The following is a 22,701-nucleotide window of genomic DNA, read 5'->3' as shown; positions in this document are numbered from 1 at the left end:
CAAGGCAGCCCTTGGAGGTCAGGGTAAGGGTGGCGTGGGGGAGCAGATGATGGCCGGGGCAAAAGCAGTGAAGGGCGGCCTGCGAGACCACATCGCGGGCTGGCTGTGGGTGCCGGCTGGTGGCCCAGCGGCCCTCAGACACGTGGTGCCTGACAGAGGACTTACAGCGCTTTGAGCTCGGAGAGCCACCCGGCCCTGTGGAAGAGGGTCAGAGATTCTGGCTCTTGCTGCTTCTGAAGCCACCAGGGAAAAACATGGCTCTTGGGTTGAGGGTAAGAAGCGTGGAGGGAGGTTGAGCAGGGGGCAGAGAGAAGCCCACCCTCAGCCCCCACGCAGCGGCCTTCTCTGTTGGCAGGGACACAGGGAAGGTGAGAACAGAGCGGTTGGTCTGAAGTGGAAGGTGTGCGTGTAGGACGTTGCCCATCTTCATTTGGGGGGAGAAAATGAACCGATGGACTAAGGCTCCTTTTTATCTTATTTGTATTTGCCTAGTAGAAAACTACGGTCAGAATTAATCAGATTCTTGTTTGGAAGCAGCTTTTAAAGGGTCCTGTCTACTTACTAGCGCTGAAACCTCAGGCAGGTTACCTAACCTCTCTGGGCCTCATTTTTCTCACCTAAAATTGGGAGGGAGGGCGGGCTTCCCTGCTGGCGCAGTGGTTAAGAATCCACCTGCCAAGGCAGGGGACACGGGTTTGAGCCCTGGTCCAGGAGGATCCCACATGCCACGGAGCAACTAAGCCCATGCGCCACAGTTACTGAGCCTGTCCTCTAGGGCCCGCGAGCCACAACTACTGCAGCCCGCGTGCCACAACTACTGAAGCCCGCGGGCCTAGAGCCCGTGCTCCACAACAAGAGAAGCCACCGCAATGAAGAGTAGCCCCAGCTTGCTGCAACTAGAGAAAGCCCGTGCACAGTAACGAAGACCCAACGCAGCCAAAAATAAATTAAAAAAAAAAATGCAAAAAAAAAATAAAATTAGGAGGGAGGCAGAGAATAATAGTGCTGTCTGTTAGCGTTATTGTGAGGAATACATGAGGTAATAAAGTTTTTAGAACCGTGGCCGCCACATTATAAGTGTTTGGTAAACATTAGCTGTTGTGGTTACTATTTTATTTTAACATTTTTTAACATCTTTATTGGAGTATAATTGCTTTACAATGTTGTGTTAGTTTCTGCTGTATAACAAAGTGAATCAGCTGTATGTATACATATACATATATCACCATATCTCCTCCCTCTTGCATCTCCCTCCCACCCTCCCTATCCCACCCTCCCTATCCCACCCCTCTAGGTGGTCACAAAGCACCGAGCTGATCTCCCTGTGCTATGCAGCTGCTTCCCACTAGCTGTCTGTTTTACATTTGGTAGTGTATATATGTCCATGCCACTCTCTCACTTCGTCCCAGCTTACCCTTCCCCCTCCCCGTGTCCTCAAGTCCATTCTCTACGTCTGTGTCTTTATTCCTGTCCTGCCCCTAGGTTCATTAGAACCATTTTTTTTTTTAGAGTCCATGTGTATATGTTAGCATACGGTATTTGTTTTTCTCTTTCTGACTTACTTCACTCTGTAGGACAGACTCTAGGTCCATTCACCTCACTACAAATAACTCAATTTCGTTTCTTTATATGGCTGAGTAATATTCCATTGTACATATGTGCCACATCTTCTTTATCCATTAATCTGTCAGTGGACACTTAGGTTGCTTCCATGTCCTGGCTATTGTAAACAGAGCTGCAGTGAACACTGTGGTACTTGACTCTTCTTGAATTATGGTTTTCTCAGGGTATACGCCCATTAGTGGGATTGCTGGGTCACATGGTAGTTCTATTTTTAATTTTTTAGGGAACCTCCATACTGTTCTCCATAGTGGCTGTATCAATTTCCATTCCCACCAACAGTGCAAGAGGGTTCCCTTTTCTCCACACCCTCTCCAGCATTTATTGTTTGTAGATTTTTTGATGATGGCCATTCTGACCGGTGTGAGGTGATACCTCATTGTAGTTTTGATTTGCATTTCTCTAATGATTAGTGATGTTGAGCATCCTTTCATGTGTTTGTTGGCAATCTGTATATCTTCTTTGGAGAAATATCTGTTTAGGTCTTCTGCCCATTTTTGGATCAGGTCGTTTGTTTTTTTGATTTTGAGCTGCGTGAGCTGCTTGTATATTTTGGAGATTAATCCTTTGTCAGTTGCTTTGTTTGCAAATATTTTCTCCCATTCTGAGGGTTGTCATTTTGTCTTTTTTTATGGTTTCCTTTGCTGTGCAAAAGCTTTTAAGTTTCATTAGGTCCCGTTTGTTTATTTTTGTTTTTATTTCCATTTCTCTAGGAGGTGGGTCGAAAAGGATCTTGCTGTGATTTATGTCATAGTGTTCTGTCTATGTTTTCCTCTAAGAGTTTTGTAGTGTCTGGCCTTACATTTAGGTCTCTAATCCATTTTGAGTTTATTTTTGTGTATGGTGTTAGAGAATGTTCTAATTTCATTCTTTTACATGTAGCTGTCTAGTTTTCCCAGCACCACTTATTGAAGAGGCTGTCTTTTCTCCATTGTATATTCTTGCCTCCTTTATCGAAGATAAGGTGACCATATGTGCGTGGGTTTTTCTCTGGGCTTTCTATCCTGTTCCATTGATCTATATTTCTGTTTTTGTGCCAGTACCATATTGTCTTGATTACTGTAGCTTTGTATTATTGTCTGAGGTCAGGGAGCCTGATTCCTCCAGCTCCGTTTTTCTTTCTCAAGATTGCTTTGGTTATTCGGGGTCTTTTGTGTTTCCATACAAATTGTGAAATTTTTTGTTCTAGTTCTGAAGAATGCCATTGGTAGTTTGATAGGGATTGCATTGAATCTTTAGTTTGCTTTGGGTAGTAGAGTCATTTTCACAATGTTGATTCTTCCAGTCCAAGAGCATAGTATATCTTCCCATCTGTTTGTATCATCTTTAATTTCTTTCATCAGTGTCTTATAGTTTTCTGCATACAGGTCTTTTGTCTCCTTAGGTAGGTTTATTCCTAGGTATTTTATTCTTTTTGATGCAATGGTAAATAGGAGTGTTTCCTTAATTTCTTTTTCAGATTTTTCATCATTAGTTTATAGGAATGCAAGAGATTTCTGTGCATTAATTTTGTATCCTGCTACTCTACCAAATTCATTGATTAGCTCTAGTAGTTTTCTGGTAGCATCTTTAGGATTCTCTATGTATAGTATCATGTCATCTGCAAACAGTGACAGTTTCACTTCTTCTTTCCGATTTGCATTCCTTTTATTTCTTTTTCGTCTCTGATTGCTGTGGGTAAAACTTCCAAAACTATGTTGAATAATAATGGTGAGAGTGGACAACCTTGTCTTGTTCCTGATCTTAGAGGAAATGGTTTCAGGTTTTCACCATTGAGAACAATGTTGGCTGTGGGTTTGTCATATATGGTTTTTACTACATTGAGGTAAGTTCCCTCTATGCCTACTTTCTGGAGAGTTTTTATCATAAATGGGTGTTGAATTTTGTCAAAAGCTTTTTCTGCATCTATTGAGATTATCATATGGTTTTTCTCCTTCTATTTGTTAATATGGTGTATCACATTGATTGATTTGCATATATTGAAGAATCCTTGCATTCCTGGGATAAACCCCACTTGATCATGGTGTATGATCCTTTTAATGTGCTGTTGGATTCTGTTTGCTAGTATTTTGTTGAGGATTTTTGCGTCTATATTCATCATAGATATTGGCCTGTAATTTTCTTTCTTTGTGACATCTTTGTCTGATTTTGGTATCACGGTTTTGGTGGCCTCGTAGAATGAGTTTGGGAGTGTTCCTCCCCTGCTATATATATATATATATTTTTTTTTTTTTTTTTTTAATTTATCTTGGACAGATATAGCCTGTCAGGGACATAGACAGTTTTTGCATTTGTCTTACTCTTGGTATGTATGTATGTATGTATGTATGTATTTATTTATGGCTGTGTTGGGTCTTCGTTTCTGTGCGAGGGCTTTCTCTAGTTGTGGCAAGCGGGGGCCACTCTTCATCGCGGTGGTGCGCGGGCCTCTCACTATCGCAGCCTCTCACTATCGCAGCCTCTCGTTGCAGAGCATAGGCTCCAGACGCGCAGGCTCAGTAATTGTGGCTCACGGGCCCAGTTGCTCCGTGGCATGTGGTATCCTCCCAGACCAGGGCTCGAACCCGTGTCCCCTGTATTGGCAGGCAGACTCTCAACCACTGCGCCACCAGGGAAGCCCCCTCTGCTATATTTTGGAAGAGTTTGAGAAGGATAGGTGTTAGCTCTTCTGTAAATGTTTGATAGAATTTGTCTGTGAAGCCATCTGGTTCTGGGCTTTTGTTTGTTGGAAGGTTTTTAATCACAGTTTCAATTTCAGTGCTTGTGATTGGTCTGTTTACATTTTCTATTTCTCCCTGGTTCAGTCTTGGAAGGTTGTGCTTTTCTAAGAATTTGTCCGTTTCTTCCAGGCTGTCCATTTTATTGGTATAGAGTTGCTTGTAGTAGTCTCTCATGATCCTTTGTGTTTCTGCAGTGTCAGTTGTTATATTTTAACATTTTTGATTCTAATGAGTGGTTATAAAGTCCCCAGTGTTGCATATTGATGTAGGAGGCATTACATGTATATTAGTTCTTTCTTTTCTTCTCTCTTCTGTGTTTCTGACAGATTCGAATAATTCAATTCAGCCTTTCATTTTAAACATGAGGAACTGCGCTCTAGAGAAATCCAGTGATTTTTTATTTTCCTCAGTATTCTAATGGAATTACAGTCTGCGTCTCACACTGCTTGAAACTTGGTATTCTAGCTGTGCTTGAGACCCTTTATGTAACTGTCATATGTATTCAAGATAGAAAGGACTTTCCACTCAGGTTTATACTCTTTAATGATAGGCGTCTCCACCATCTTGAAAAGAACACTCCCCCGACGTGTGAATATTGTTTTTCCAGTTTAGGAAGAATAAGCTTAGGAGGCGGAATCTGGAAACCTTGGTTAGAGTCTCAGTTATGATTCTGGGGGAGCGGGGAGTTTGTGGGGAACCTTAGAAAAATCACTTTACCTCTTGGCCACAGTTTCCTTATCTGTAAATTAAGGAGCTGAAGCTTTTTCCTGTAACTGATTTCTAAAAGTACACCTATTTTAGGTTACACAATTAAAACAGTTTATGCTAGAAAAATTATTCAATACAGACAAGTAAAAAAAAAAAAAAAAAACTGGGTTAGGGGGAGAAGGTAGGTACGTAGATATAGAATAAAATTGACTCTGGACCTGGAAGCTCTTACTCACCCTGAAAAAACTTTGCAGCAATTCCCTTTTAACGGGAGTTTCGAATCAGCTTACCTCCTTGTGGTGCTGATATTCTGCCTTGTGTGGTAGTTTTCTATCGCTTCCCCTCATTACAGAGTAAGCTCCTTGAGGGCAGTACCTGTGTCTCACGCGTATTCTGCCTTTGTCAACATAACTAAGTACCGTGCCCTGCAAACACTTTGTAACTCCCTGAGCCTTCGTTCATGTCATTCTCCTCATTCCCCAAGAGCAGTGAACAACCGTGAACCGTAGGTAGCTCCCTGTGTTTTCCTCTTTAATTCTCCCAGGCATGTTCAGAATGGAAAATTTTTCTTTGTCCTTTTTCCTGAAGGAGATACTGTAAAGCGATGTGTTTGGATGGGGAGGATGTGGGCTCCACGTTGTCAGTAACACGGTGCCTTGGGTCCAGCGTCTTTTGACTTAATGGCCCAGGAGACACAGAAGCCCCAGTCTGTGACCAGCTCATGGGGGTTCTCAGCACGTGTGAATTCTCTGCTCTTATTTACGTAAAGGAAGACGTATCACATGGTTAAAAATCATCATATATGATAAATTGTTTTCTGTTGAATGAAAAAGCAGTTAATTATGCTTGAGTGACCATTTATCTGCAAATAGGACTCGGTCAAGTAACCAGTTTAGAAAACTTGCTACCAAAGAGTTTCCAACTCACCACAGTAGTTGGTTGGGGAGGAAAGGAAAGCTTTCATACCCTGGTGATTTTTTTTTTTCCCCCTGAAGTTTTAAATTACGAACGAAATTCAAAAGAAATGTTCTTTTATGATTCTGGGTGTGTTGATGAATACGATATTTGTATTACATCTTGGTGTCAAACGTTTTATTGTCTGCCTTCACTTAAATATACTGTCAGAAGCTGCATGCTTAAGAAGATCTGACTCTGCATCCTTCTAGCAGGGGTGCAATAACTTCAGCGTGTGACGTGGGCGGGTATTTTAATCACGCATCTTGGAGACACGGGACCCAGAGTGGCCAGCGTGGCTGTGTGGTGCTCACGTGCGGCCTCTCCCGCAGCCCCGCCGAGTCTCTGAATCCGGGTTATTTAGGGCTGTTGCTGTTTCTAGCCTACCGGGAGCCCAAATGGAAAAGCCTTTGGGACCATCCTTTATTTTCAGTTCAAATGAATTCTTCTTTGTAGTCAACAACTTTGGGAGGAATTGAATTCACAGAGGGTACTGTTTGCAGTGTAATCTGCAGACTTGCACCGAATTTGAAAGCTGCCCACCCTGGAATTGTAACACAAGTCAAAGGTGACCCTCTTTGAACATCCCAGAGGGTTTGGCTGTTCTCCCACTGCAGTATTTGATAGCTCAAGAGCCGTCCAAAAGGGGTAAACTAGGGACTTCCCTGGCAGTCCAGTGGTTAAGACGCTGCACTTCCAATGCGGGGCCGTGGGTTCGATCCCTGGTGGGGGAACTAAGATCCCGCATGCTGTGTGGCGAGACCAAAAAAACAGTAAACCGTTTGTCTTCTGAAGGTAGCGGTGTCTTTCCGATTGCTTCCATGGGAGCGCAGCCTGTGAAATGAACTGACGGTTACAATCCAGGTTTTGGTGGCCAGTGTTCTAGAATCTTCCGTTGGGAACCCAAAGATGCCCAATTCTGACCTGCGACAAGGTGGCAGAAACTTTCAAGTCCCATATCACTGTGTGCGTTTCCAAGTCTCACTCCCCTTGTCTCATCCTGGCTGTGTTTTTTCCTCTGGATAGAAGCGTCATTCTGTGAAGCTAGAACTTTTTATCCTTTCTAAAGTGCCCCCAGAGGAGTAACTTGCTTCTGATTGCCAGACTGAAAACCAGAGAGACGGTTTCCAGTGTGGCACATCATTGTGATATGGTGGGTTATTTGGAAAGTAGGTCTGCCATGTCATCATCTGGTGCTGTGGATTTCATCCTGCTTACTTTTCTTTCCTCACGCTGCCTACTTGATGCTGAAGAAGAAGGAAAGAAAAAAAAAGACTGTGTCTGTTTTAAAAAATAACATCTGCTTCCACGTGTTATCTAGAAACCATGATTCTTTTTCTAGGAGTTTAGCTAGTCCTTTGATTTTTCTGAATATTTTCCATTGTAATACCGCCTGTTCCATCCGGTCCTGTGTCTTCTCTGTTTTCCATCTCTTCACTCAGAGAAGCCTAGAATTGCTTCCATAACCTCCAATTTCCATGTATCCTCCAAGTCCAGTTTCAGTGCCTTAAAGCATTTTTGGACGTGTCATCCCACAGTAAATGATGTCTCCTTCTTTTTTTTTTTTTTTTTTTTTTTTTTTGACTGCACCACAGGGCTTAGTTCCCCGACCAGGGATCGAACCCTGGCCCCCTGCAGTGGAAGCGTGGAGTCCTAACCACTGGACCGCCAGGGAAGTCCCTGTGATGTCTCCTCCTGATCTCCTGTTATCCTTTCAGATACACTTCTCTTGTGCCCACGATCCTTTTATATCTTGCAGTTTAGGATTTCGGTGCATATTCTGTGTCACCTAAATTGAGGGACTGTGTGGCATATCACGCAAACCAGGACACTTTTGAGGGCAAGTGGGCGAAATCCAGGACTGTCCCAGTCTAACGAGGATGCACTGTTGACGTTACTTCTAACAGAATCTCCAAGGAAGAGACCATTGACACTCCGAGTGTGCCTGGTAAATATCCAGTCCACGCGTGCCTGAATGGGTCCTTGATGGAAATTATTGGAACAACCAGTTGCTTCTTGAGCATTTAGCATTTTCTTTCTTTTTTTAAAAAAAAATTTTATTTATTTATTTTTATTTTTTGGCTGTGTTGGGTCTTCGTTGTTGCGCATGGGCTTTCTCTGGTTACGATGAGTGGGGGCTACTCTTCGTTGTGGTGCACAGGCTTCTCATTGTCGTGGGTTCGCTTGTTGTGGAGCACGGGCTTCAGGCACGCGGGCTTCAGTAGTTGTGGCATGTGGGCTCAGTAGTTGTGGCGCACGGGCTTAGTTGCTCTGCGGCATGTGGGATCTTCCCGGACCAGGGCTCGAACCCGTGTCCCCTGCACTGGCAGGTGGATTCTTCACCACTGCGCCACCAGGGAACTCCCGAGCATTTAGCATTTTCCAGCCACTTCCGTCCTTGGCTGGAGAATAAACCGTCATCAGTCACACATACAGTGCCAGCCACCTCACCCCGCCCCACCCCCTTCCCCTTCAAACAGCTCCCTCCCCACAGTTCTCTTTCCCACTGTTCGTTTTGGCCTGATAGAGTGTTCACCCACATACCATTTCTTTTTTTTTTTTTTTTTAAATAATTCGGAGATTCTTTTTTTTTAACTTTGGGTTTATTTATTTATTTATTTATTTATTTATTTTTGGCTGTGTTGGGTCTTCATTTCGTGCGAGGGCTTTCTCTAGTTGCGGCAAGCGGGGGCCACTCTTCATCGCGGTGCGCGGGCCTCTCACCATCGCGGCCTCTCTTGTTGCGGAGCACAGGCTCCAGACGCGCAGGCTCAGTAGTTGTGGCTCACAGGCCCAGTTGCTCCGTGGCATGTGGGATCTTCCCAGACCAGGGCTCGAACCCATGTCCCCTGCATTGGCAGGCAGATTCTCAACCACTGCGCCACCAGGGAAGCCCCACCATTTCTTTTTGTTTGTTTTTGTTGTTTGTTGTTTTTTTTTTTAAATTTTTATTTGAGTATAGTTGATATACAATTTGCGTTAGTTTCAGGTGTACAGTGAAGTGAATCAGTTCTACGTACACGTATATCCACTGTTTTTTAGATTCTATTCCCATGTAGGCCATTACAGAGTATTAAGTAGAGTTCCATGTGCCATACAGTAGGTCCTTGTTAGTTATCTGTTTTATATATAGTAGTGTGTATGTGTCAATCCCAGTCTCCCAATTTTTCCCTCCCCCACCTACATACCATTTCTTTTTTGGTTTTTTGGCTGCATTGGGTCTTCGTTGCTGCGCACGGGCTTTTCTCTAGTTGCAGCGAGCGGGGGCTACTCTTCTTTGTGGTGCGCGGGCTTCCCATTGCGGTGGCTTCTCTTGTTGCGGAGCACAGGCTCTAGGTGCGCGAGCTTCAGTAGTTGTGGCACGCGGGCTCAGTAGTTGTGGCTCGTGGGCTCCAGAGCGCAGGCTCAGTAGTTGTGGCGCACGGGCTTAGTTGCTGCGTGGCATGTGGGATCTTCCCGGACCAGGGCTCGAACCCGTGTCCCCTGCATTGGCAGGCGGATTCTCAACCACTGCGCCACCAGGGAAGTCCCCACATACCGTTTCTAAAGGCTAGAGACAGAATGGTATCCAAGGTACGGCAGCAGTTAACTGAGTATGCCAACACAGTTTCTCAGTTATTTAGCTGACTTTTGGAAGTGCATCCTACTTTGAAAATGCCTCGGCAAAGCACGGGTTAATATTGCTTCAGGAATTTTAATATCAGTTTGTTGTCACTGTTCTGGTGCCGCTGCTTCCTGACAGTTCATGACTGGCAGGACCGTAAGGTACGATATTCCTGATTTCCCAGTGTGTGGTTAGGGTTAGCAGGGCAGGTCAGTGGGGACAGCCTTGTTCCATTTCGCCCACATGATTGACTAGGGTGGCTATTGTACTTTTAAATAAGCCATTCTATTTTGGTAGACCTTTTCTCCTTCTTTTTTAACACTGCAGTTTCCATAGGAAACCCACAATGGACTCACCATGGCCAAGTGGAGGGGAGTGGCAGGTTGCATGAATATGTCTGTTGGTCCTTGGTCTTTGCCTGTCACAGGCTTTGTGATTGATTCTGTGATTTCAATTCTGTCCAACTTAACTGCTCTCCCCGCAGACCCAGCCTGGAGTCCTTTGTTGCCCTAAATATTTCCTCAAAGATCTTTTATTAACTTTTTCTTTTCTGCTCTAATTTTTCTCCCTCTTACCTACTTTAGCATGTAGCCCTGTAACAATAATGAGAAAGAAAAATACATCTAGTGGTGTGATCAGGTGAAGCAACAAATGCATTTCTCTTCTCTATTTAAAAAAAAAAGAACTTTCAAACATTTATTTTCTCCCCTGCTAAATGCTTGTAGAGAAGACAGAATGAAAAGATTGAAAAGGCCCAACTTTTCCTAATTAAATCTTTCATTGTGAATATTAGCTGGGAGAAGAGCAAAGTTTTTTTCTTTTTAATTATGGTAGTTGTGATATTTTAGGAAAAATTAAGGCAGGAGGCGATCAGATTATCAGGGGTTGTTTGCTTTTGTAATCAGAATGGATTTCTGTGACACTCAAATAGAGTGGTTTGCTAGTGTGAGAGGCTGCTAGTTGTCTGCCAGTTTTGGTTTGCCCCATCTTTGTGGGTTATAAAACCCCTAATTGTATCTGGCGTGTGGTCACTTGCAATCCAGGCTATGTTTCCCCACCTCTTTTGCATCTAGGCATCACTGTATTACAAAATGTTGATTAACTGCTTGTAAATGGAAGTGCCATGTGCAATTTCTTGGAAGAATTGTAAAGGAGGAAGGCTTTTTTCCCCTTTCCATCTTCCTAAGGGGAATGCAGGCATGATGGCTAAGCTCAGGCAGCCTTTTTGGAGCATGAGGTGGGATCCATGAATGGTTGAGCAACAAGGTACCAGGAACCTCTGGACTGCCCGTGTGTAAGTGAGAGAGAAACTCTTGTGTAACTCCTGTTATTTGTGGTTTGTTCTCCTATGATACTGACCACTGTCTTAACTCGTATATCTCTGAATCTATTTCATCTGGTTTTGTATGAGGACAGCTCTTGGAGATTTTTTTGTCTTCATATCAGACTCTATGCCTCAGAGGTAAAGGAATGCTTTATCTGGTGGACAAGAACAGTCTTAACTCTTATAAATACAAATGTGTGAGGTGTTCTGCAGTGTCTAGAATCTAACTTGTCGTGTAAGAAGCCATCATGGTGATGCTTTTAAAATCACAAAAATGCTCTTCCCCTGTGCTTTGCCTTTCTCTTCCTCCTCCCCTAAGGTTTCAATCCTGGAGCCAGTAAGTGCAACAGGAAAAGAGGCATTCAGGTGTTGGGGCGTGGGCGTGGTGGCCCAGAGCGGGGTGGGGAGCCTGTCTTGGGGGTCCAAACCCAAGCAGGACCAGGGGTAGGAGGTTGGAGGTGCAGGTGAGGAGGGTGAGCCGGATAGGTGTCCAGGTAGGAGGAAAGAGCATGGGGAGATGGGTTCCTGCATTAATACACGGGTGCATAGTTGAAAGAACCCAGAAGGTTCCACAGAGCCCACTCACCCAGGGAGTTAATAAGGGCACAGGACATAGCTTAGCAGGGGTTAGAAAGCACAGGCGAACGTCAGGGTTCCCAGGGGCTCACTGGTGCAGCCCCCCCAGGCTCGTTTCTTGGTTGCTCAGGGCATACTTTATCTCCAGGTAAGAACTTTCAAGACATATTCAACGAAATGAGTCTGGGTGTTGGGAGTGCGTGGGCAGAAATGTCTAGCGCTGTCTTCTGTGCCCGACTGGTCAGGTGCCTCTAACCAGGTATAAGCCAGCGACCTACACATCCCTGGACATGTGAACAAGCTGGTCCTGGAGCCTCCAAGGTGTTTGCAGCTTTGAACAGGACATGACACATCTCGAGCTCACCTACTCATCTGGATCTCGACCCAGAATCAGTGTCAGACTTCCAGGTGTCCCTGCAGGTCAGCATAGAGCCACCCCAAGCCAGCTGTAAGATAACCCTGCTTCATGCAGTTACATGTAGGGGTATCGATGGTATACATAAGTAGGTTAAAAATAATGGACGCCAGAGTTCTCGCTGTTAGAGAAGGGAGTTAACAAATAGGAAACGGAGAAAATGAGAATGAACCGTGCAGTGTTGTATTGGAATCCATCTCTTGGTGTGAACTTGGGATTCAAGTTCAGATGTGTGTGTACAGATCGGTACAGATGTGTGTGTGTGGGTGAGTGTGTGTATTCTCTAATTCTGTGCGCGGAGAATACTGAGCCCCAAAATAACAATGAGCACATCTGGTGCCCAGATTTTGGCTTGTAAGTACTATTTTCCACAGAATCAGCTCATTGGAGAAATGGCTGATTGATTCCAAGCCTGTGGCAGCAAAAGTACAAGACGAGCTTGACTATCTCTTGCCAGAAAGCAGGGAAGTACTCAGAGAGTGATGGGGACATGTCAAAAGGGCACTGGGACATTTGGTGAAACTTGGATGGGGGCTGAGGATTAGATGGTAATGATGTATCATGCTCAGTTTTTGACTTTGGTGATTATATTGTGGTTTTGCAGGAAAATGTCTTTGTAGGAATACCCTAAAGTTTATGGGACATCAAGCCAGCAGCTTAATCTCAAATGGGTCAGGGCAGAAAAGCAGGTCTTTGCATTGTATTGTGAACTTTTCTCTAACTTTGTGAGAGGTTGAACAATAGAAAAACACTCAAAAATTGTGGTCAGTGATGATACGTATTTTTTTCAAGGATGCTGGGGTCCAACCCTGAGACTTCTTGAGAAAAAATATTTGTCTTATTATTCCTTTATGGAAAAAACTCTGTTGCATTAAAATAACGTTCTTATAGAAAGAATATTGGAAAAATTTTTAAATATGTTTCTTCTTCACTAATACATCTGCGTTTAAAATTGTAATATAAAGTATACTGTATTTAATTAGTATATTTAGTATATTGTGTATAATCATTTAGATTTTAATTTATATATAAATATTTAACATATAAATAAGTAAATAGGGGTGTGTGTATATATATATATAACTTATATGTATATACCCACAAAAATAAAATATACATATAGCTTGCTGACCACGCAGTGAAGTTTTAGAACCCAAAGTAGAAGGCAGGTCACTTTTTTCCGTCTGGCTTTTTTTTTTTTCCTTTTCTTTCTTTTCTTCTTCTTCTTTTTTTTTTCTTTTAATGGATCTATATGTATATTTTCTTTCTTGGTTGTTGGAAAAACCTTTTTTTCTTTTTAAAGCAGATCTAATCTTTTTCAGCAGACTAAGCCTCCATGATAATGTCCAAAATTGGTGAGCAATCTGCTGGTGCTTTGAAATGTCAGCCAAAACTTGTTGAGAGGAACTTGTGGAAGGTTCTTACCGGGATCATTGGAGAGCCTGTAGCAGCGTTTCGGGGTTGACCGTGGGCTCGGGCGGTAGGGTGATGCGGTCTCCCTGTCTCGATGTGATGGTTTGTTTAAGCGTGTGGGGAAGTGCGGGAGGAGTTGTCCCTCTCAGGGCTCTGGGCCGGGTCTCCTGACTGGTCCCGTTAGTGAGGTGGGCTCTTGCGGCTGGACCACTGGGCCAGGCCACCGAGCGGCACTAGCTGTGGCCCGCGTCGTGTCTGGCCCTCGCGATGCTCGTCGCCCTGCGAATGGCGTAGCTTCTCCTGATTTGGTTTAACATTGAACAGACAGCCCTCTGTGAACCCCTGCTTCTGTTTTTGTGAGCGGTAACACTCCACCCTATGAAAATAACTTAGCCCTTCACCCTGTAGGAGTGTAGGTGTACTTTGGGTACATTAACTGACTGTGTGATTTCTTTTTTTCTTTTACAGTCACCCTGTCCCACATCACCCAGCTGGTCCTCAGTCACAACAAGCTAACAAGTAAGTCAACGCTGTCCTCTGTTACACAATTTCTGACGTTTAGGGGCTGTGGCAGTACTGCTGATTCTTCTGTTTTCCTTTAAAGACACTGATGACAAATGATTATTTAGGCAGACCGAGAGGTTACTTGGACGACGCTGAGGGACCGGAGCAGATGGTGGTCCTGTGTTCTGTAGTTTGCTCTCTTTTGCGGATTCTTCCCTATCATGTGTGTAAACTGAAGAAAGACAGTGACATTGTGTGTCTGGAAATGGTCCCCTTAGGGCATGGTAAATGCTGCAGTGACCTGAAATGCTGAGACTTTCATTATTATTTAAAAAAAAAAAAACAAAAACTTATCAAAAAGAGGAGGGCTTCCCTGGTGGCGCAGTGGTTAAGAATCCGCCTGCCAATGCAGGGGACACGGGTTCGAGCCCTGGTCCAGGAAGATCCCACATGCCACGGAGCAACTAAGCCCGTGTGCCACAACTACTGAGCCTGCGCTCTAGAGCCCGTGCTCCGCAACTACTGAAGCCCGCATGCCACAACTACTGAAGCCCGCACGCCTAGAGCCCGTGCTCCGCAACAAGAGAAGCCACCTCAATGAGAAGCCTGCGCACCGCAACAAAGAGTAGCCCCCGCTCGCCGCAACTAGAGAAAGCCCGTGCGCAGCAATGAAGACCCAACGCAGCCAAAAATAAATAAATTAATTAAAAAAAAAAGTTAGAATAAGAGTTCTTTGCTTTCATTTGTACTTTCTCCTCAAAAGGGGAAAATGTAACTGTTGCTATACTTTTCTTCCCTGCTTGATGGGGGAAGAAGAAAAGCCCAAAGTTGTAAAAATTATATAAACTTGCATCTGCGTTTTTCAAGTTCTTGAGTCTGGCTTCCAAGGAAAATTGTCCTGGGCATTGACAGTGGTACGGTTAACGTATAGTAGATTTCATACCTCTTTGTAAAGCATATCTTCTGTGAATAATTGTGGGCCATTTTATTTTTAGAGCTGTGGCTTTAAAGGTTTTAATGACAGGGACCCACTCTGCCGTCTCATTTCTGATTGACGGTCACTTCTTTGTGCTTGCCATATTTCCTGCAGACTTGAATGATTTTTCTAATCATGTGGCCAGAATTTGTTAGGGAGCTTTCCACGTCCAGTGAAACCAAGTAGAATGTCATGTTGAGGGATTTGTGTTGCGAATTTATGTGTGTGTGTGCATTATATACAGCTCGAAGCAACGTCACAGAGCTGTTGATTACTGAGAACTGAGTGGCAGGGCCCCTCGTGTGCAGCAGACAGGCATATTAGTTCATTTTTAGCAAAATCACGTGTTTGTATGGCAAGGGCAGAGGGGCACAATTGTCATGTTTGTGTATCGGGGGCCCCAGCAACTGAAAGTGAGGCTGACAAGTCACGTGTGATCATTATTATAACAGGTAATATGCTGCCACTTTCATTGTTTTTGTAGCAAATGGTCCTACTCTTCACTGAGACCCTAATCCCAGTTCAGAGGGGATTTGCAGTTTGTTTTGGAGGGGGGACTGCATGATCCCTAAATTCCCCCAGATTTTGTGAGCAGAAATTCCCGAAGCTCTCTGTCGTTTAGCTCATGAACATATTTCTTAATTGCCAAGCTTACTACTGTTGTTAGATCTTGCACCATCATCAGAGCAAAAGTTTCCATTTAAACAAAGCCAAACATGTTTTATTCCTGTTATACCATTAATTGATCTGGTCCTTAAAAAATCTTTCAGGTGGTTGTAGTTTATTTCTTTTTAAATGTCCACAAAGAGAGAAATCTCAGGGATCGGGGACCAATTCGTCTTTCCGGGCATGCAACATGAGATTAATTTGGGGAGGCATAAATACAGAGTTAAATTGTGTCTGCTGTTAAAGAGGTTCGCTGTGAATGGATCCAAACTTTCTATTTCTTTCTTCCCTTCCCCCCACCCCCCCCCCCCGCCTTTCTCCCATTTGAGACACTCTTGACCTAATCCAGTAAGCTCTAATTAATTGTCTTGGTAAATTCTGTTTCGAGCCACTGTGAGTGGTGTCAGTGGCACCCGATCTGTTCCACTAAGGTCAAATTAGCATCTTTTACTATTTTTCTGGCATTTAGATGAATGGCTTTGCTCTGGTTTTCCCAGTGTTTATAGCAAGTATGTCCATTTGATGGAAATATAAATATGCATTACGGGGAGGTGGCTGAACCCACCCTCCTGTCACTTTTTATTGTAATCAGTGTCTTTCACTTTCCGTGGTTTTTAACGGGGACTGGCTGACAGCACCGCATTCAGACTCAGACTCAAACAATGAACTCCTCAGCGCTGCTTTCATCTTGCAGAAGTATGTGCGTTTCTCTCTTCGTGTGCCAGTTACACCGTCGTGATGTCTCCTCTTGCGTACTTAGGGAATGAATCACCAGCTTCGTCACACTGGGACCTTGATCTGGGGACAGCTCTCGACTCCACGGACTGAGTCGGTACCTGTAGGGCCGTTGGAACAGTGTGGCACTCGCACCTTTTCATGCTGGTGGTTTTGACATCAGTGGGTCCGCTCAACGCAGTACGACTGAGGCCACGTGGAAGGCGGAAGCGGGCTGATGACCCCTAAATTCCCCAAGATTTTGCGAGTGGAAATTCTTGACGTTTTCGACACAAGAGTTCGTAAACGTCTTTCAGAATTGTCAGTGTGATCGCTGTTAGCGGTTCCTCATTATCACAGCGACACGATTGACGTTTCAACCTGGGGCTTGGGGCCCTGCTGATGGGTTTTGGTGCAGTGACTGGGGGGTGACCCTGCCGGCAGCAGCTTGCCCGGGGACACCTTCCCCTGATGCACTGAGGGAGTGGGAGGCCGGGTCGCGAGTGAATCTTCTCCTGCGTTTTTGCTGTGACTGGGCGGGTAGCTCTCTGGGCCCCGGAAGGAGGTGCTTTTCTGGCTTCAGAGGAAGGCTGAGGTTCTGACGCCAGGCCGCCCCGCCCCGCCCCTCCCTTCCCCCCTTGCCCGCCCCCACCCTCTGCCCATCCTCCTCCCGCTCCCCTGCCCGCCAGGGCCAGCCGGAACGCCCTCTTCCCCCAGTGCCTGTTGTTCACAGACTCTTGACACCAGCCTGGCCCTTCCTTGTCCTCCTGTTCCTTCCTCTCCAGAGTTATCTTAAGCTTTGTTGAAGGCAGGGACCATGTCTTGTTCTTTTTTTTTTTTTTTCTTCATATTTATTTATTTATTTGGCTGTGCCGGGTCTTCGTTGCCACCTGCGGGCTCTTAGTTGCGGCATGCGCACTTTTAGTTGTGGCATGTGGACTCCTTAGTTGTGGCATGTGGACTCTTAGTTGTGGCATGTGGGCTCTTAGTTGCGGCATGCGGGATCTTAGTCCCCCGACCAGGGATCGAACCCGGGCCCCCTGCATTGGGAGCACGGAGTCTTAGCCACTGGACCACCAGGGAAGTCCCTGTTATTCTGCTTTAAGGCCTGATGCTGAGTGCACAGCCGCTTCCCAGTCAGTCCTCATGGAAAGCAGTAGCGGTTGCTGGGAGGGAGCAGACAGGGCCAGCAGGGCCGGGGGGAAGTAGCTGGCCTCCGTGAAGTGGTCAGTGCAGGAACCCGGTAGTTTCCTCAGGATCAGCTGCTTAATGGACTTGGTTAGTTGTGACCACTACACACTTCTGTTTCTGAACTACTTACGGGCTCATTTCAGATGCGCTGGGCTGTGAGTGCTCTAGAGAAACAGAACCGTAGGTCCTGGAAATTGCTGTCTGCGTCCCCTTCATAGGGGTCCTTTCATTGGTAAGGAATGATGTGCTAACATGGTACAGGCGGACCTCGCTTTATTGCACCTGGCAGATATTGCGGGTTTTTTTTGGAAATTGAAGGTCTGTGGCAACCCTGCGTCGAGCAAGGCTGTTGGCACCATTTTTTTCCTACAGCATTTGCTTACCTCGTGTCTCTGCGTCACACTTTGGTAATTCTCACAGTATTTCAAACCCTCCACCAGCAAAAAGATGACAACTCGTTGAAGGCTCAGAGGATGGTTCGCACTTTCTTTTTAGCAATAAAGTACTTTTTAAGGTCTGTACATTGTTTTTTAGACATAATGCTTTGCACACTTAATAGATGACAGGATAGTATAAACATAACTGGGACAGGCACCAGGAAGCCAAAAATTGGTGTGACTCAGTTTACTGCAGTAATCTCTTTGCTGTGGTGGGTGGTCTGGAACCAAACCTGCATTGTCCCCAAGGTGTGCCTGTGCTCCTCGGGGACACCTAAGGATCCACGGTGGGGAAAGCTGGTATCATGACCACCCATGGGTGTTTTTTTCCACCCAGCGACCCTTGTGGGCTCAGCTGAGTTTCACTTCTCCAAAGGGAAGTGAAGACCTATACTATCCTAGGTCTCCAGGTTTGGGACCTGCTACTCTTTCACTTAGTTTTATATACTTAAGGTCCCAGATGATTTACTAATATTTTCATGCAGTGAATTGTAGGTTAAGTTTCTTGAAATTAGGAACCCTGTCATATGCTTATATATTGTACCATCCCACAGCAGTGCCAAAAGCATGCAGAACATGAAATAGACACTCAGTTAATGCCGGTTGATTAGTGGGTTGGTAGGTGGTATGTTTTGCTAAGTCCCAGCAGTCCGAGATGATAGACTTGCTTGCTCTCAGTGTTTCTAAGATGGGGACGCAGCATTATTTCAAAGGTGATCTTCCTGTGTCTCTGCTCTCCTGCCTTTGTGATGACTCTCCCTTGTAATAAGCCAGTGTTAGATGAGTCTTTTTCAGTCTGCGCCTTACCTGATCCCTGGTTTTTATGGTATTTGGGAGTATTAGCTTTGTAAATGTTTTTCTGCTTGTTTTCAGTCTTAAAGAGGAATTTCTTTCTGAGACAACCATTTTAAGACTTGTCCACTAGAGGTCACTGTTGGGATACGTTACTTTTTTTTTTTTTTTCCTCCTCATCTTGTACTAAAAGATTAGAAACCAAATTTGTGTTGTCAGACGAAATTTTTTTTGCAAGCTTCTCGGCTCCGTCCAACAGGGATGTTACTACTGCCATTTACATAATGCAGTTTTACCATAATTAATGTAGATAAGGAGGTATGTTATTTTTCTGTTTGGCTCCCAAAATTTAAGTATACATTCAGTGTTACGTGTCATTTTTAGTGTTTATTATGGCTACTTTCTCATGTTAGAAACTTTTCTTCCAGTCTGTTTAAAGTGAGAGGATTTTATTGCCTTTTATAGTATTTTTCGTATTGAGTATATATGAGATTTTTTTTCTCCTGTGGAAGAAAGAAGTTTAAAATATATATGTATGTGACTAGATTTTAATTTAAAAATAACTGTGCATTTTGTGCATATTTAGACTGATTCTTTTACTGAATGCCACTGTGTAGGGAAGAATACTATGCATTGTGAAATGAATTACATTCTGCATCACTGATAAAACAGTCTCTGAGCATTACTTTTTTTAATGTGATGTTTTTCTTAATTTTAAAAAGAATTTCATTCTTACAGCCAAACCTATGTACAAATATTGCCAGCACCTTAAATATGACAACAGTATTTATTTTCATTTTGTGACCCATGCGTGTTAAGGACTTAAACCCTCATCATTTTCTGCAAGATGCAAAGGATGTCTTTTTGCTTTGCGCAAACACTGAGCAACCAGCTCTATGTAAACCTTTCATAAGTGTGGGTCTCTGAATGTAATTGTTTAGTTTTATACTTTGAACTTTTAACTGTCATGTAAAACATTCTCTTGAGATATTAGCAGCTTTGCCGGCCATTTGAAGCCTTAACTGTGACCCTGTCTTGTCATTTAATGTGTCGGAAATGGCTAGGCAGGCAGTAAACCTAAGTGTGATGGCAGAACTTATTTCTTTTTTTTAATGGACTGTTTCTTATTAGTTATAGCTTATATATGAATTCAAAATTACAGTGAACAAGACAATACTAGGGTATTTTCTTTAGTGATTGCAGTAACTTCTTTATAAAGATAATATTCTAAACACATGGAAGCTAATGTAATGTTTTAAGATTTTATGCAGATGTATATATTGATAGGATCTCTACTGTACGTGTTATTATAAAGGAATTAAGGAGCATGTTTTGCATGAAAATATTGCAGTCTCAAAATACGCAGGTCCAATTATAACGAAGAAAAGTAAGCAGTTTTTAAAAAGCATAATAAATTGAAACCCTTTCCGACAGACATAATAGATTGTTGAGATGAATGAGAAAAATTAACTGTCCCAACTTATAAGAATGACCTTCACCAGCCTTCCAGCACCTTCCTATTGCCAAGTGTCTAGTTATTGCCTCTTTCATAGATTATTTGTCATGCTTTATGCAAAAGTTCTTGTGCATGGCTTGTATGAAATTAAACTATGAGAGAGAATATGCAAAATAAATCGCCTCTCTGTCATGAATTTACCTTGTGACAGTATCAAAACAACTTGCTGTTTGCATTTTAACAGAGTTCGAATGTATTTATAATACAGAGGCTTTGATCAATAGCTTATTTTTTTAATTACTGCACATTCATCAGTTTGTTCCTGGGTCATCATTTGAAAGATTGGATTGGAAAAAATGTATACATAGTATTGAGCCAGACAGCTATTAATCGAACAGTATCTTTCCGATGGTGCCACTGGTTAGGTACCGTTTAAAAAATCGCCTGTGGTTGGGAGTTTGTTGTTTTGGGTTTTAGTAAGGAAGCATGCAGGGCCGTCACATGGAAGCATCTGTTGGCCCCGTGGTCCAGAACCAGCACAGTCCAAGACCAGCGGGTGAAGTTGAAGGTGGGTTTCGAGGCAGTTGTATCCTCCGCTCAGACACTTGTCATCCTCTGATCTCTTTCATGTCAGCCCCACCATCCCAAATGTACCTACTCTAGAATTCCTCTTCTTGGAGTCCTGCCCTGTGCTAAGAGGAAGCAAGCTAAGGGTAGTGTGTTAATTCTTCCACAATAGATTTTTAAATGGAACGACTTCAATTATGGGAATTTCAGAAAGGTGGCAGGCTGTGGAGATCATTATGTGCGGGCTGGTGGAACCTGTCACTTTCCAAACCCTAGCTCACCCACTGTGGGGAGCTGATCTTGGAAAGGGTTTCTTTTACTATTTTTTTAAAATTTAAAAAATTAAAAAAAAATTTTTATTGGAGTATAGTTGATTTACAATGTTGTTTTAGTTTCTGCTGTACAGCAAAGTGAATCAGTTACACATATACATATATCCTCTCTTTTTTAGATTCTTTTCCCATATAGGCCATTACAGAGAATTGAGTAGAGTTCCCTGTGCGATACAGGAGGTCCTTATTAGTTATCTGTTTTATATGTAGTAGTGTGTATATGTCAATCCCAGTCTCCCAGTTTATCCCTCCCCCCGTCCCCTTCGGGTAACCATAAGATTGTTTTCTACAGCTGTGATTCTATTTCTGTTTTGTAAATAAGTTCATTTGTACCGTTTGTTTTAGATTCCACATATAAGTGATATCATACGATATTTGTCCTTCTGTCTGACTTACTTCACTCATTATGACAATCTCTAGGTCCATCCATGTTGCTGCAAATGGCATTATTCATTCTTTCTTATGGCTGAGTAGTATTCCATTGTATATATGTACCACATCTTCTTTATCCATTCCTCCATCAGGGGACATTTGGGTTGCTTCCATGTCCTGGCTATCTTTTACTATTTACAATAGAACCCTCAAATGGAATTTATCTACTAGCAGAAGTTTCTATATAAATCATCTGCTGACTCTCTCTTCTAGGTAATGTGTGTGTACATGTGTATCATGGTGGCGGGGGGAGCAGATATTCTAAAAGGTGCAATACTTGGTGATATACATTCTTTTAGAGCAGTTCTTGACGTTTCATAACTCACCTTTTTAAAGAATACGGTGAAAGCTGTGTCCATGATTCCTAGAAAATCGCACATAATCCTTATAATTTCAACAGGTTTGCAGATCCTGTTAAAACCATCCATGAATTTTTTAGGGGTGCGTGGAGCTCAGATTTAGAAACCTTGAGTCGGGGAGGGATAACGTTAGTATATTTGCAGTGTGGGTACACCAATCCTGTATCTTAAAGGGGGTGCTTCCTGGAAATATGTGCAAAACTTCAAAAAGGTGATTTTTAAGGCATGTGAAGCTCCTTCTTTTTATGATAGCTTTTAAAAAGTGCTCATAAGCTCCATCTGATTTACATGCTTCAATTTAAATTTTATGAAATAAGAATTTGTAATCTTGAGTGAAGCACGCATGCAGGCAGACCTCCTTTTATCACACTTTGCCTTATTGAGCTTCACTGATACTTTGTGTTTTTACAAATTGAAGGTTTGTGGCAGCCCTGCACTGAGCAACTGTGTTAGCACCATTTTTCCAACAGGGTTTGCTCACTTCATGTCTCTGTGTCAGCAGTTTTCACAATATTTCAAGCTTTTTCTTTATTATTAAATCTATTATGGTGGTCTGTGATCAATGATCTTTGCTGTCACTGCTGTAACTCGTCGAAGGCGCAGATGATGGTTGGCTCTCTTTAGCAATATTTTTTCACTAAGTTAAGAATTTTTTTTTTTTTTTTTTTAGAAATAATGCTATTGCACACTTAATAGACTACAGTATAGTGTAAACGTTTGTACGCCCTGGGAAACTCACTTTATTGTGGTGGTCTGGAACCGAACCCGCAGTATCTCCGAGGTAGGCCAGTAGTGTATATATATATATATGTTTTCAACTCCAGTAAAACATTGAGAAAGCCTTTCTGTTTTCAGTTTTTCTTGCTCTTTGTCAGTCAGCTTAACAGGACAAAACACCGCTCTGATACAATTGACCACGAGTTAACAAACTCGTCGACCCA

At 43.3% G+C, this 22,701-nt stretch overlaps 1 protein-coding gene across 3 annotated transcripts in view; it reads left to right on the top strand.

Annotated features, from left to right (window-relative positions):
• RSU1 (Ras suppressor protein 1) overlaps positions 1-22,701 on the top strand; it is a 195,749-nt gene that overhangs the window by 11,049 nt on the left and 161,999 nt on the right. For all 3 annotated transcript variants that reach the window (XM_082385695.1, XM_082385694.1, XM_082385696.1), the window contains exon 3: positions 13,803-13,853. In XM_082385695.1, the coding sequence (XP_082241821.1) occupies positions 13,803-13,853 (51 nt within the window). The remainder of the gene's footprint in view (positions 1-13,802; positions 13,854-22,701) is intronic.

This window comes from Balaenoptera borealis, assembly GCF_965194805.1.
Source record: "Balaenoptera borealis genome assembly, chromosome: 3".
Lineage (NCBI taxonomy): Eukaryota > Metazoa > Chordata > Mammalia > Artiodactyla > Balaenopteridae > Balaenoptera > Balaenoptera borealis.
This window is presented reverse-complemented; position numbering and strand designations above follow the sequence as displayed.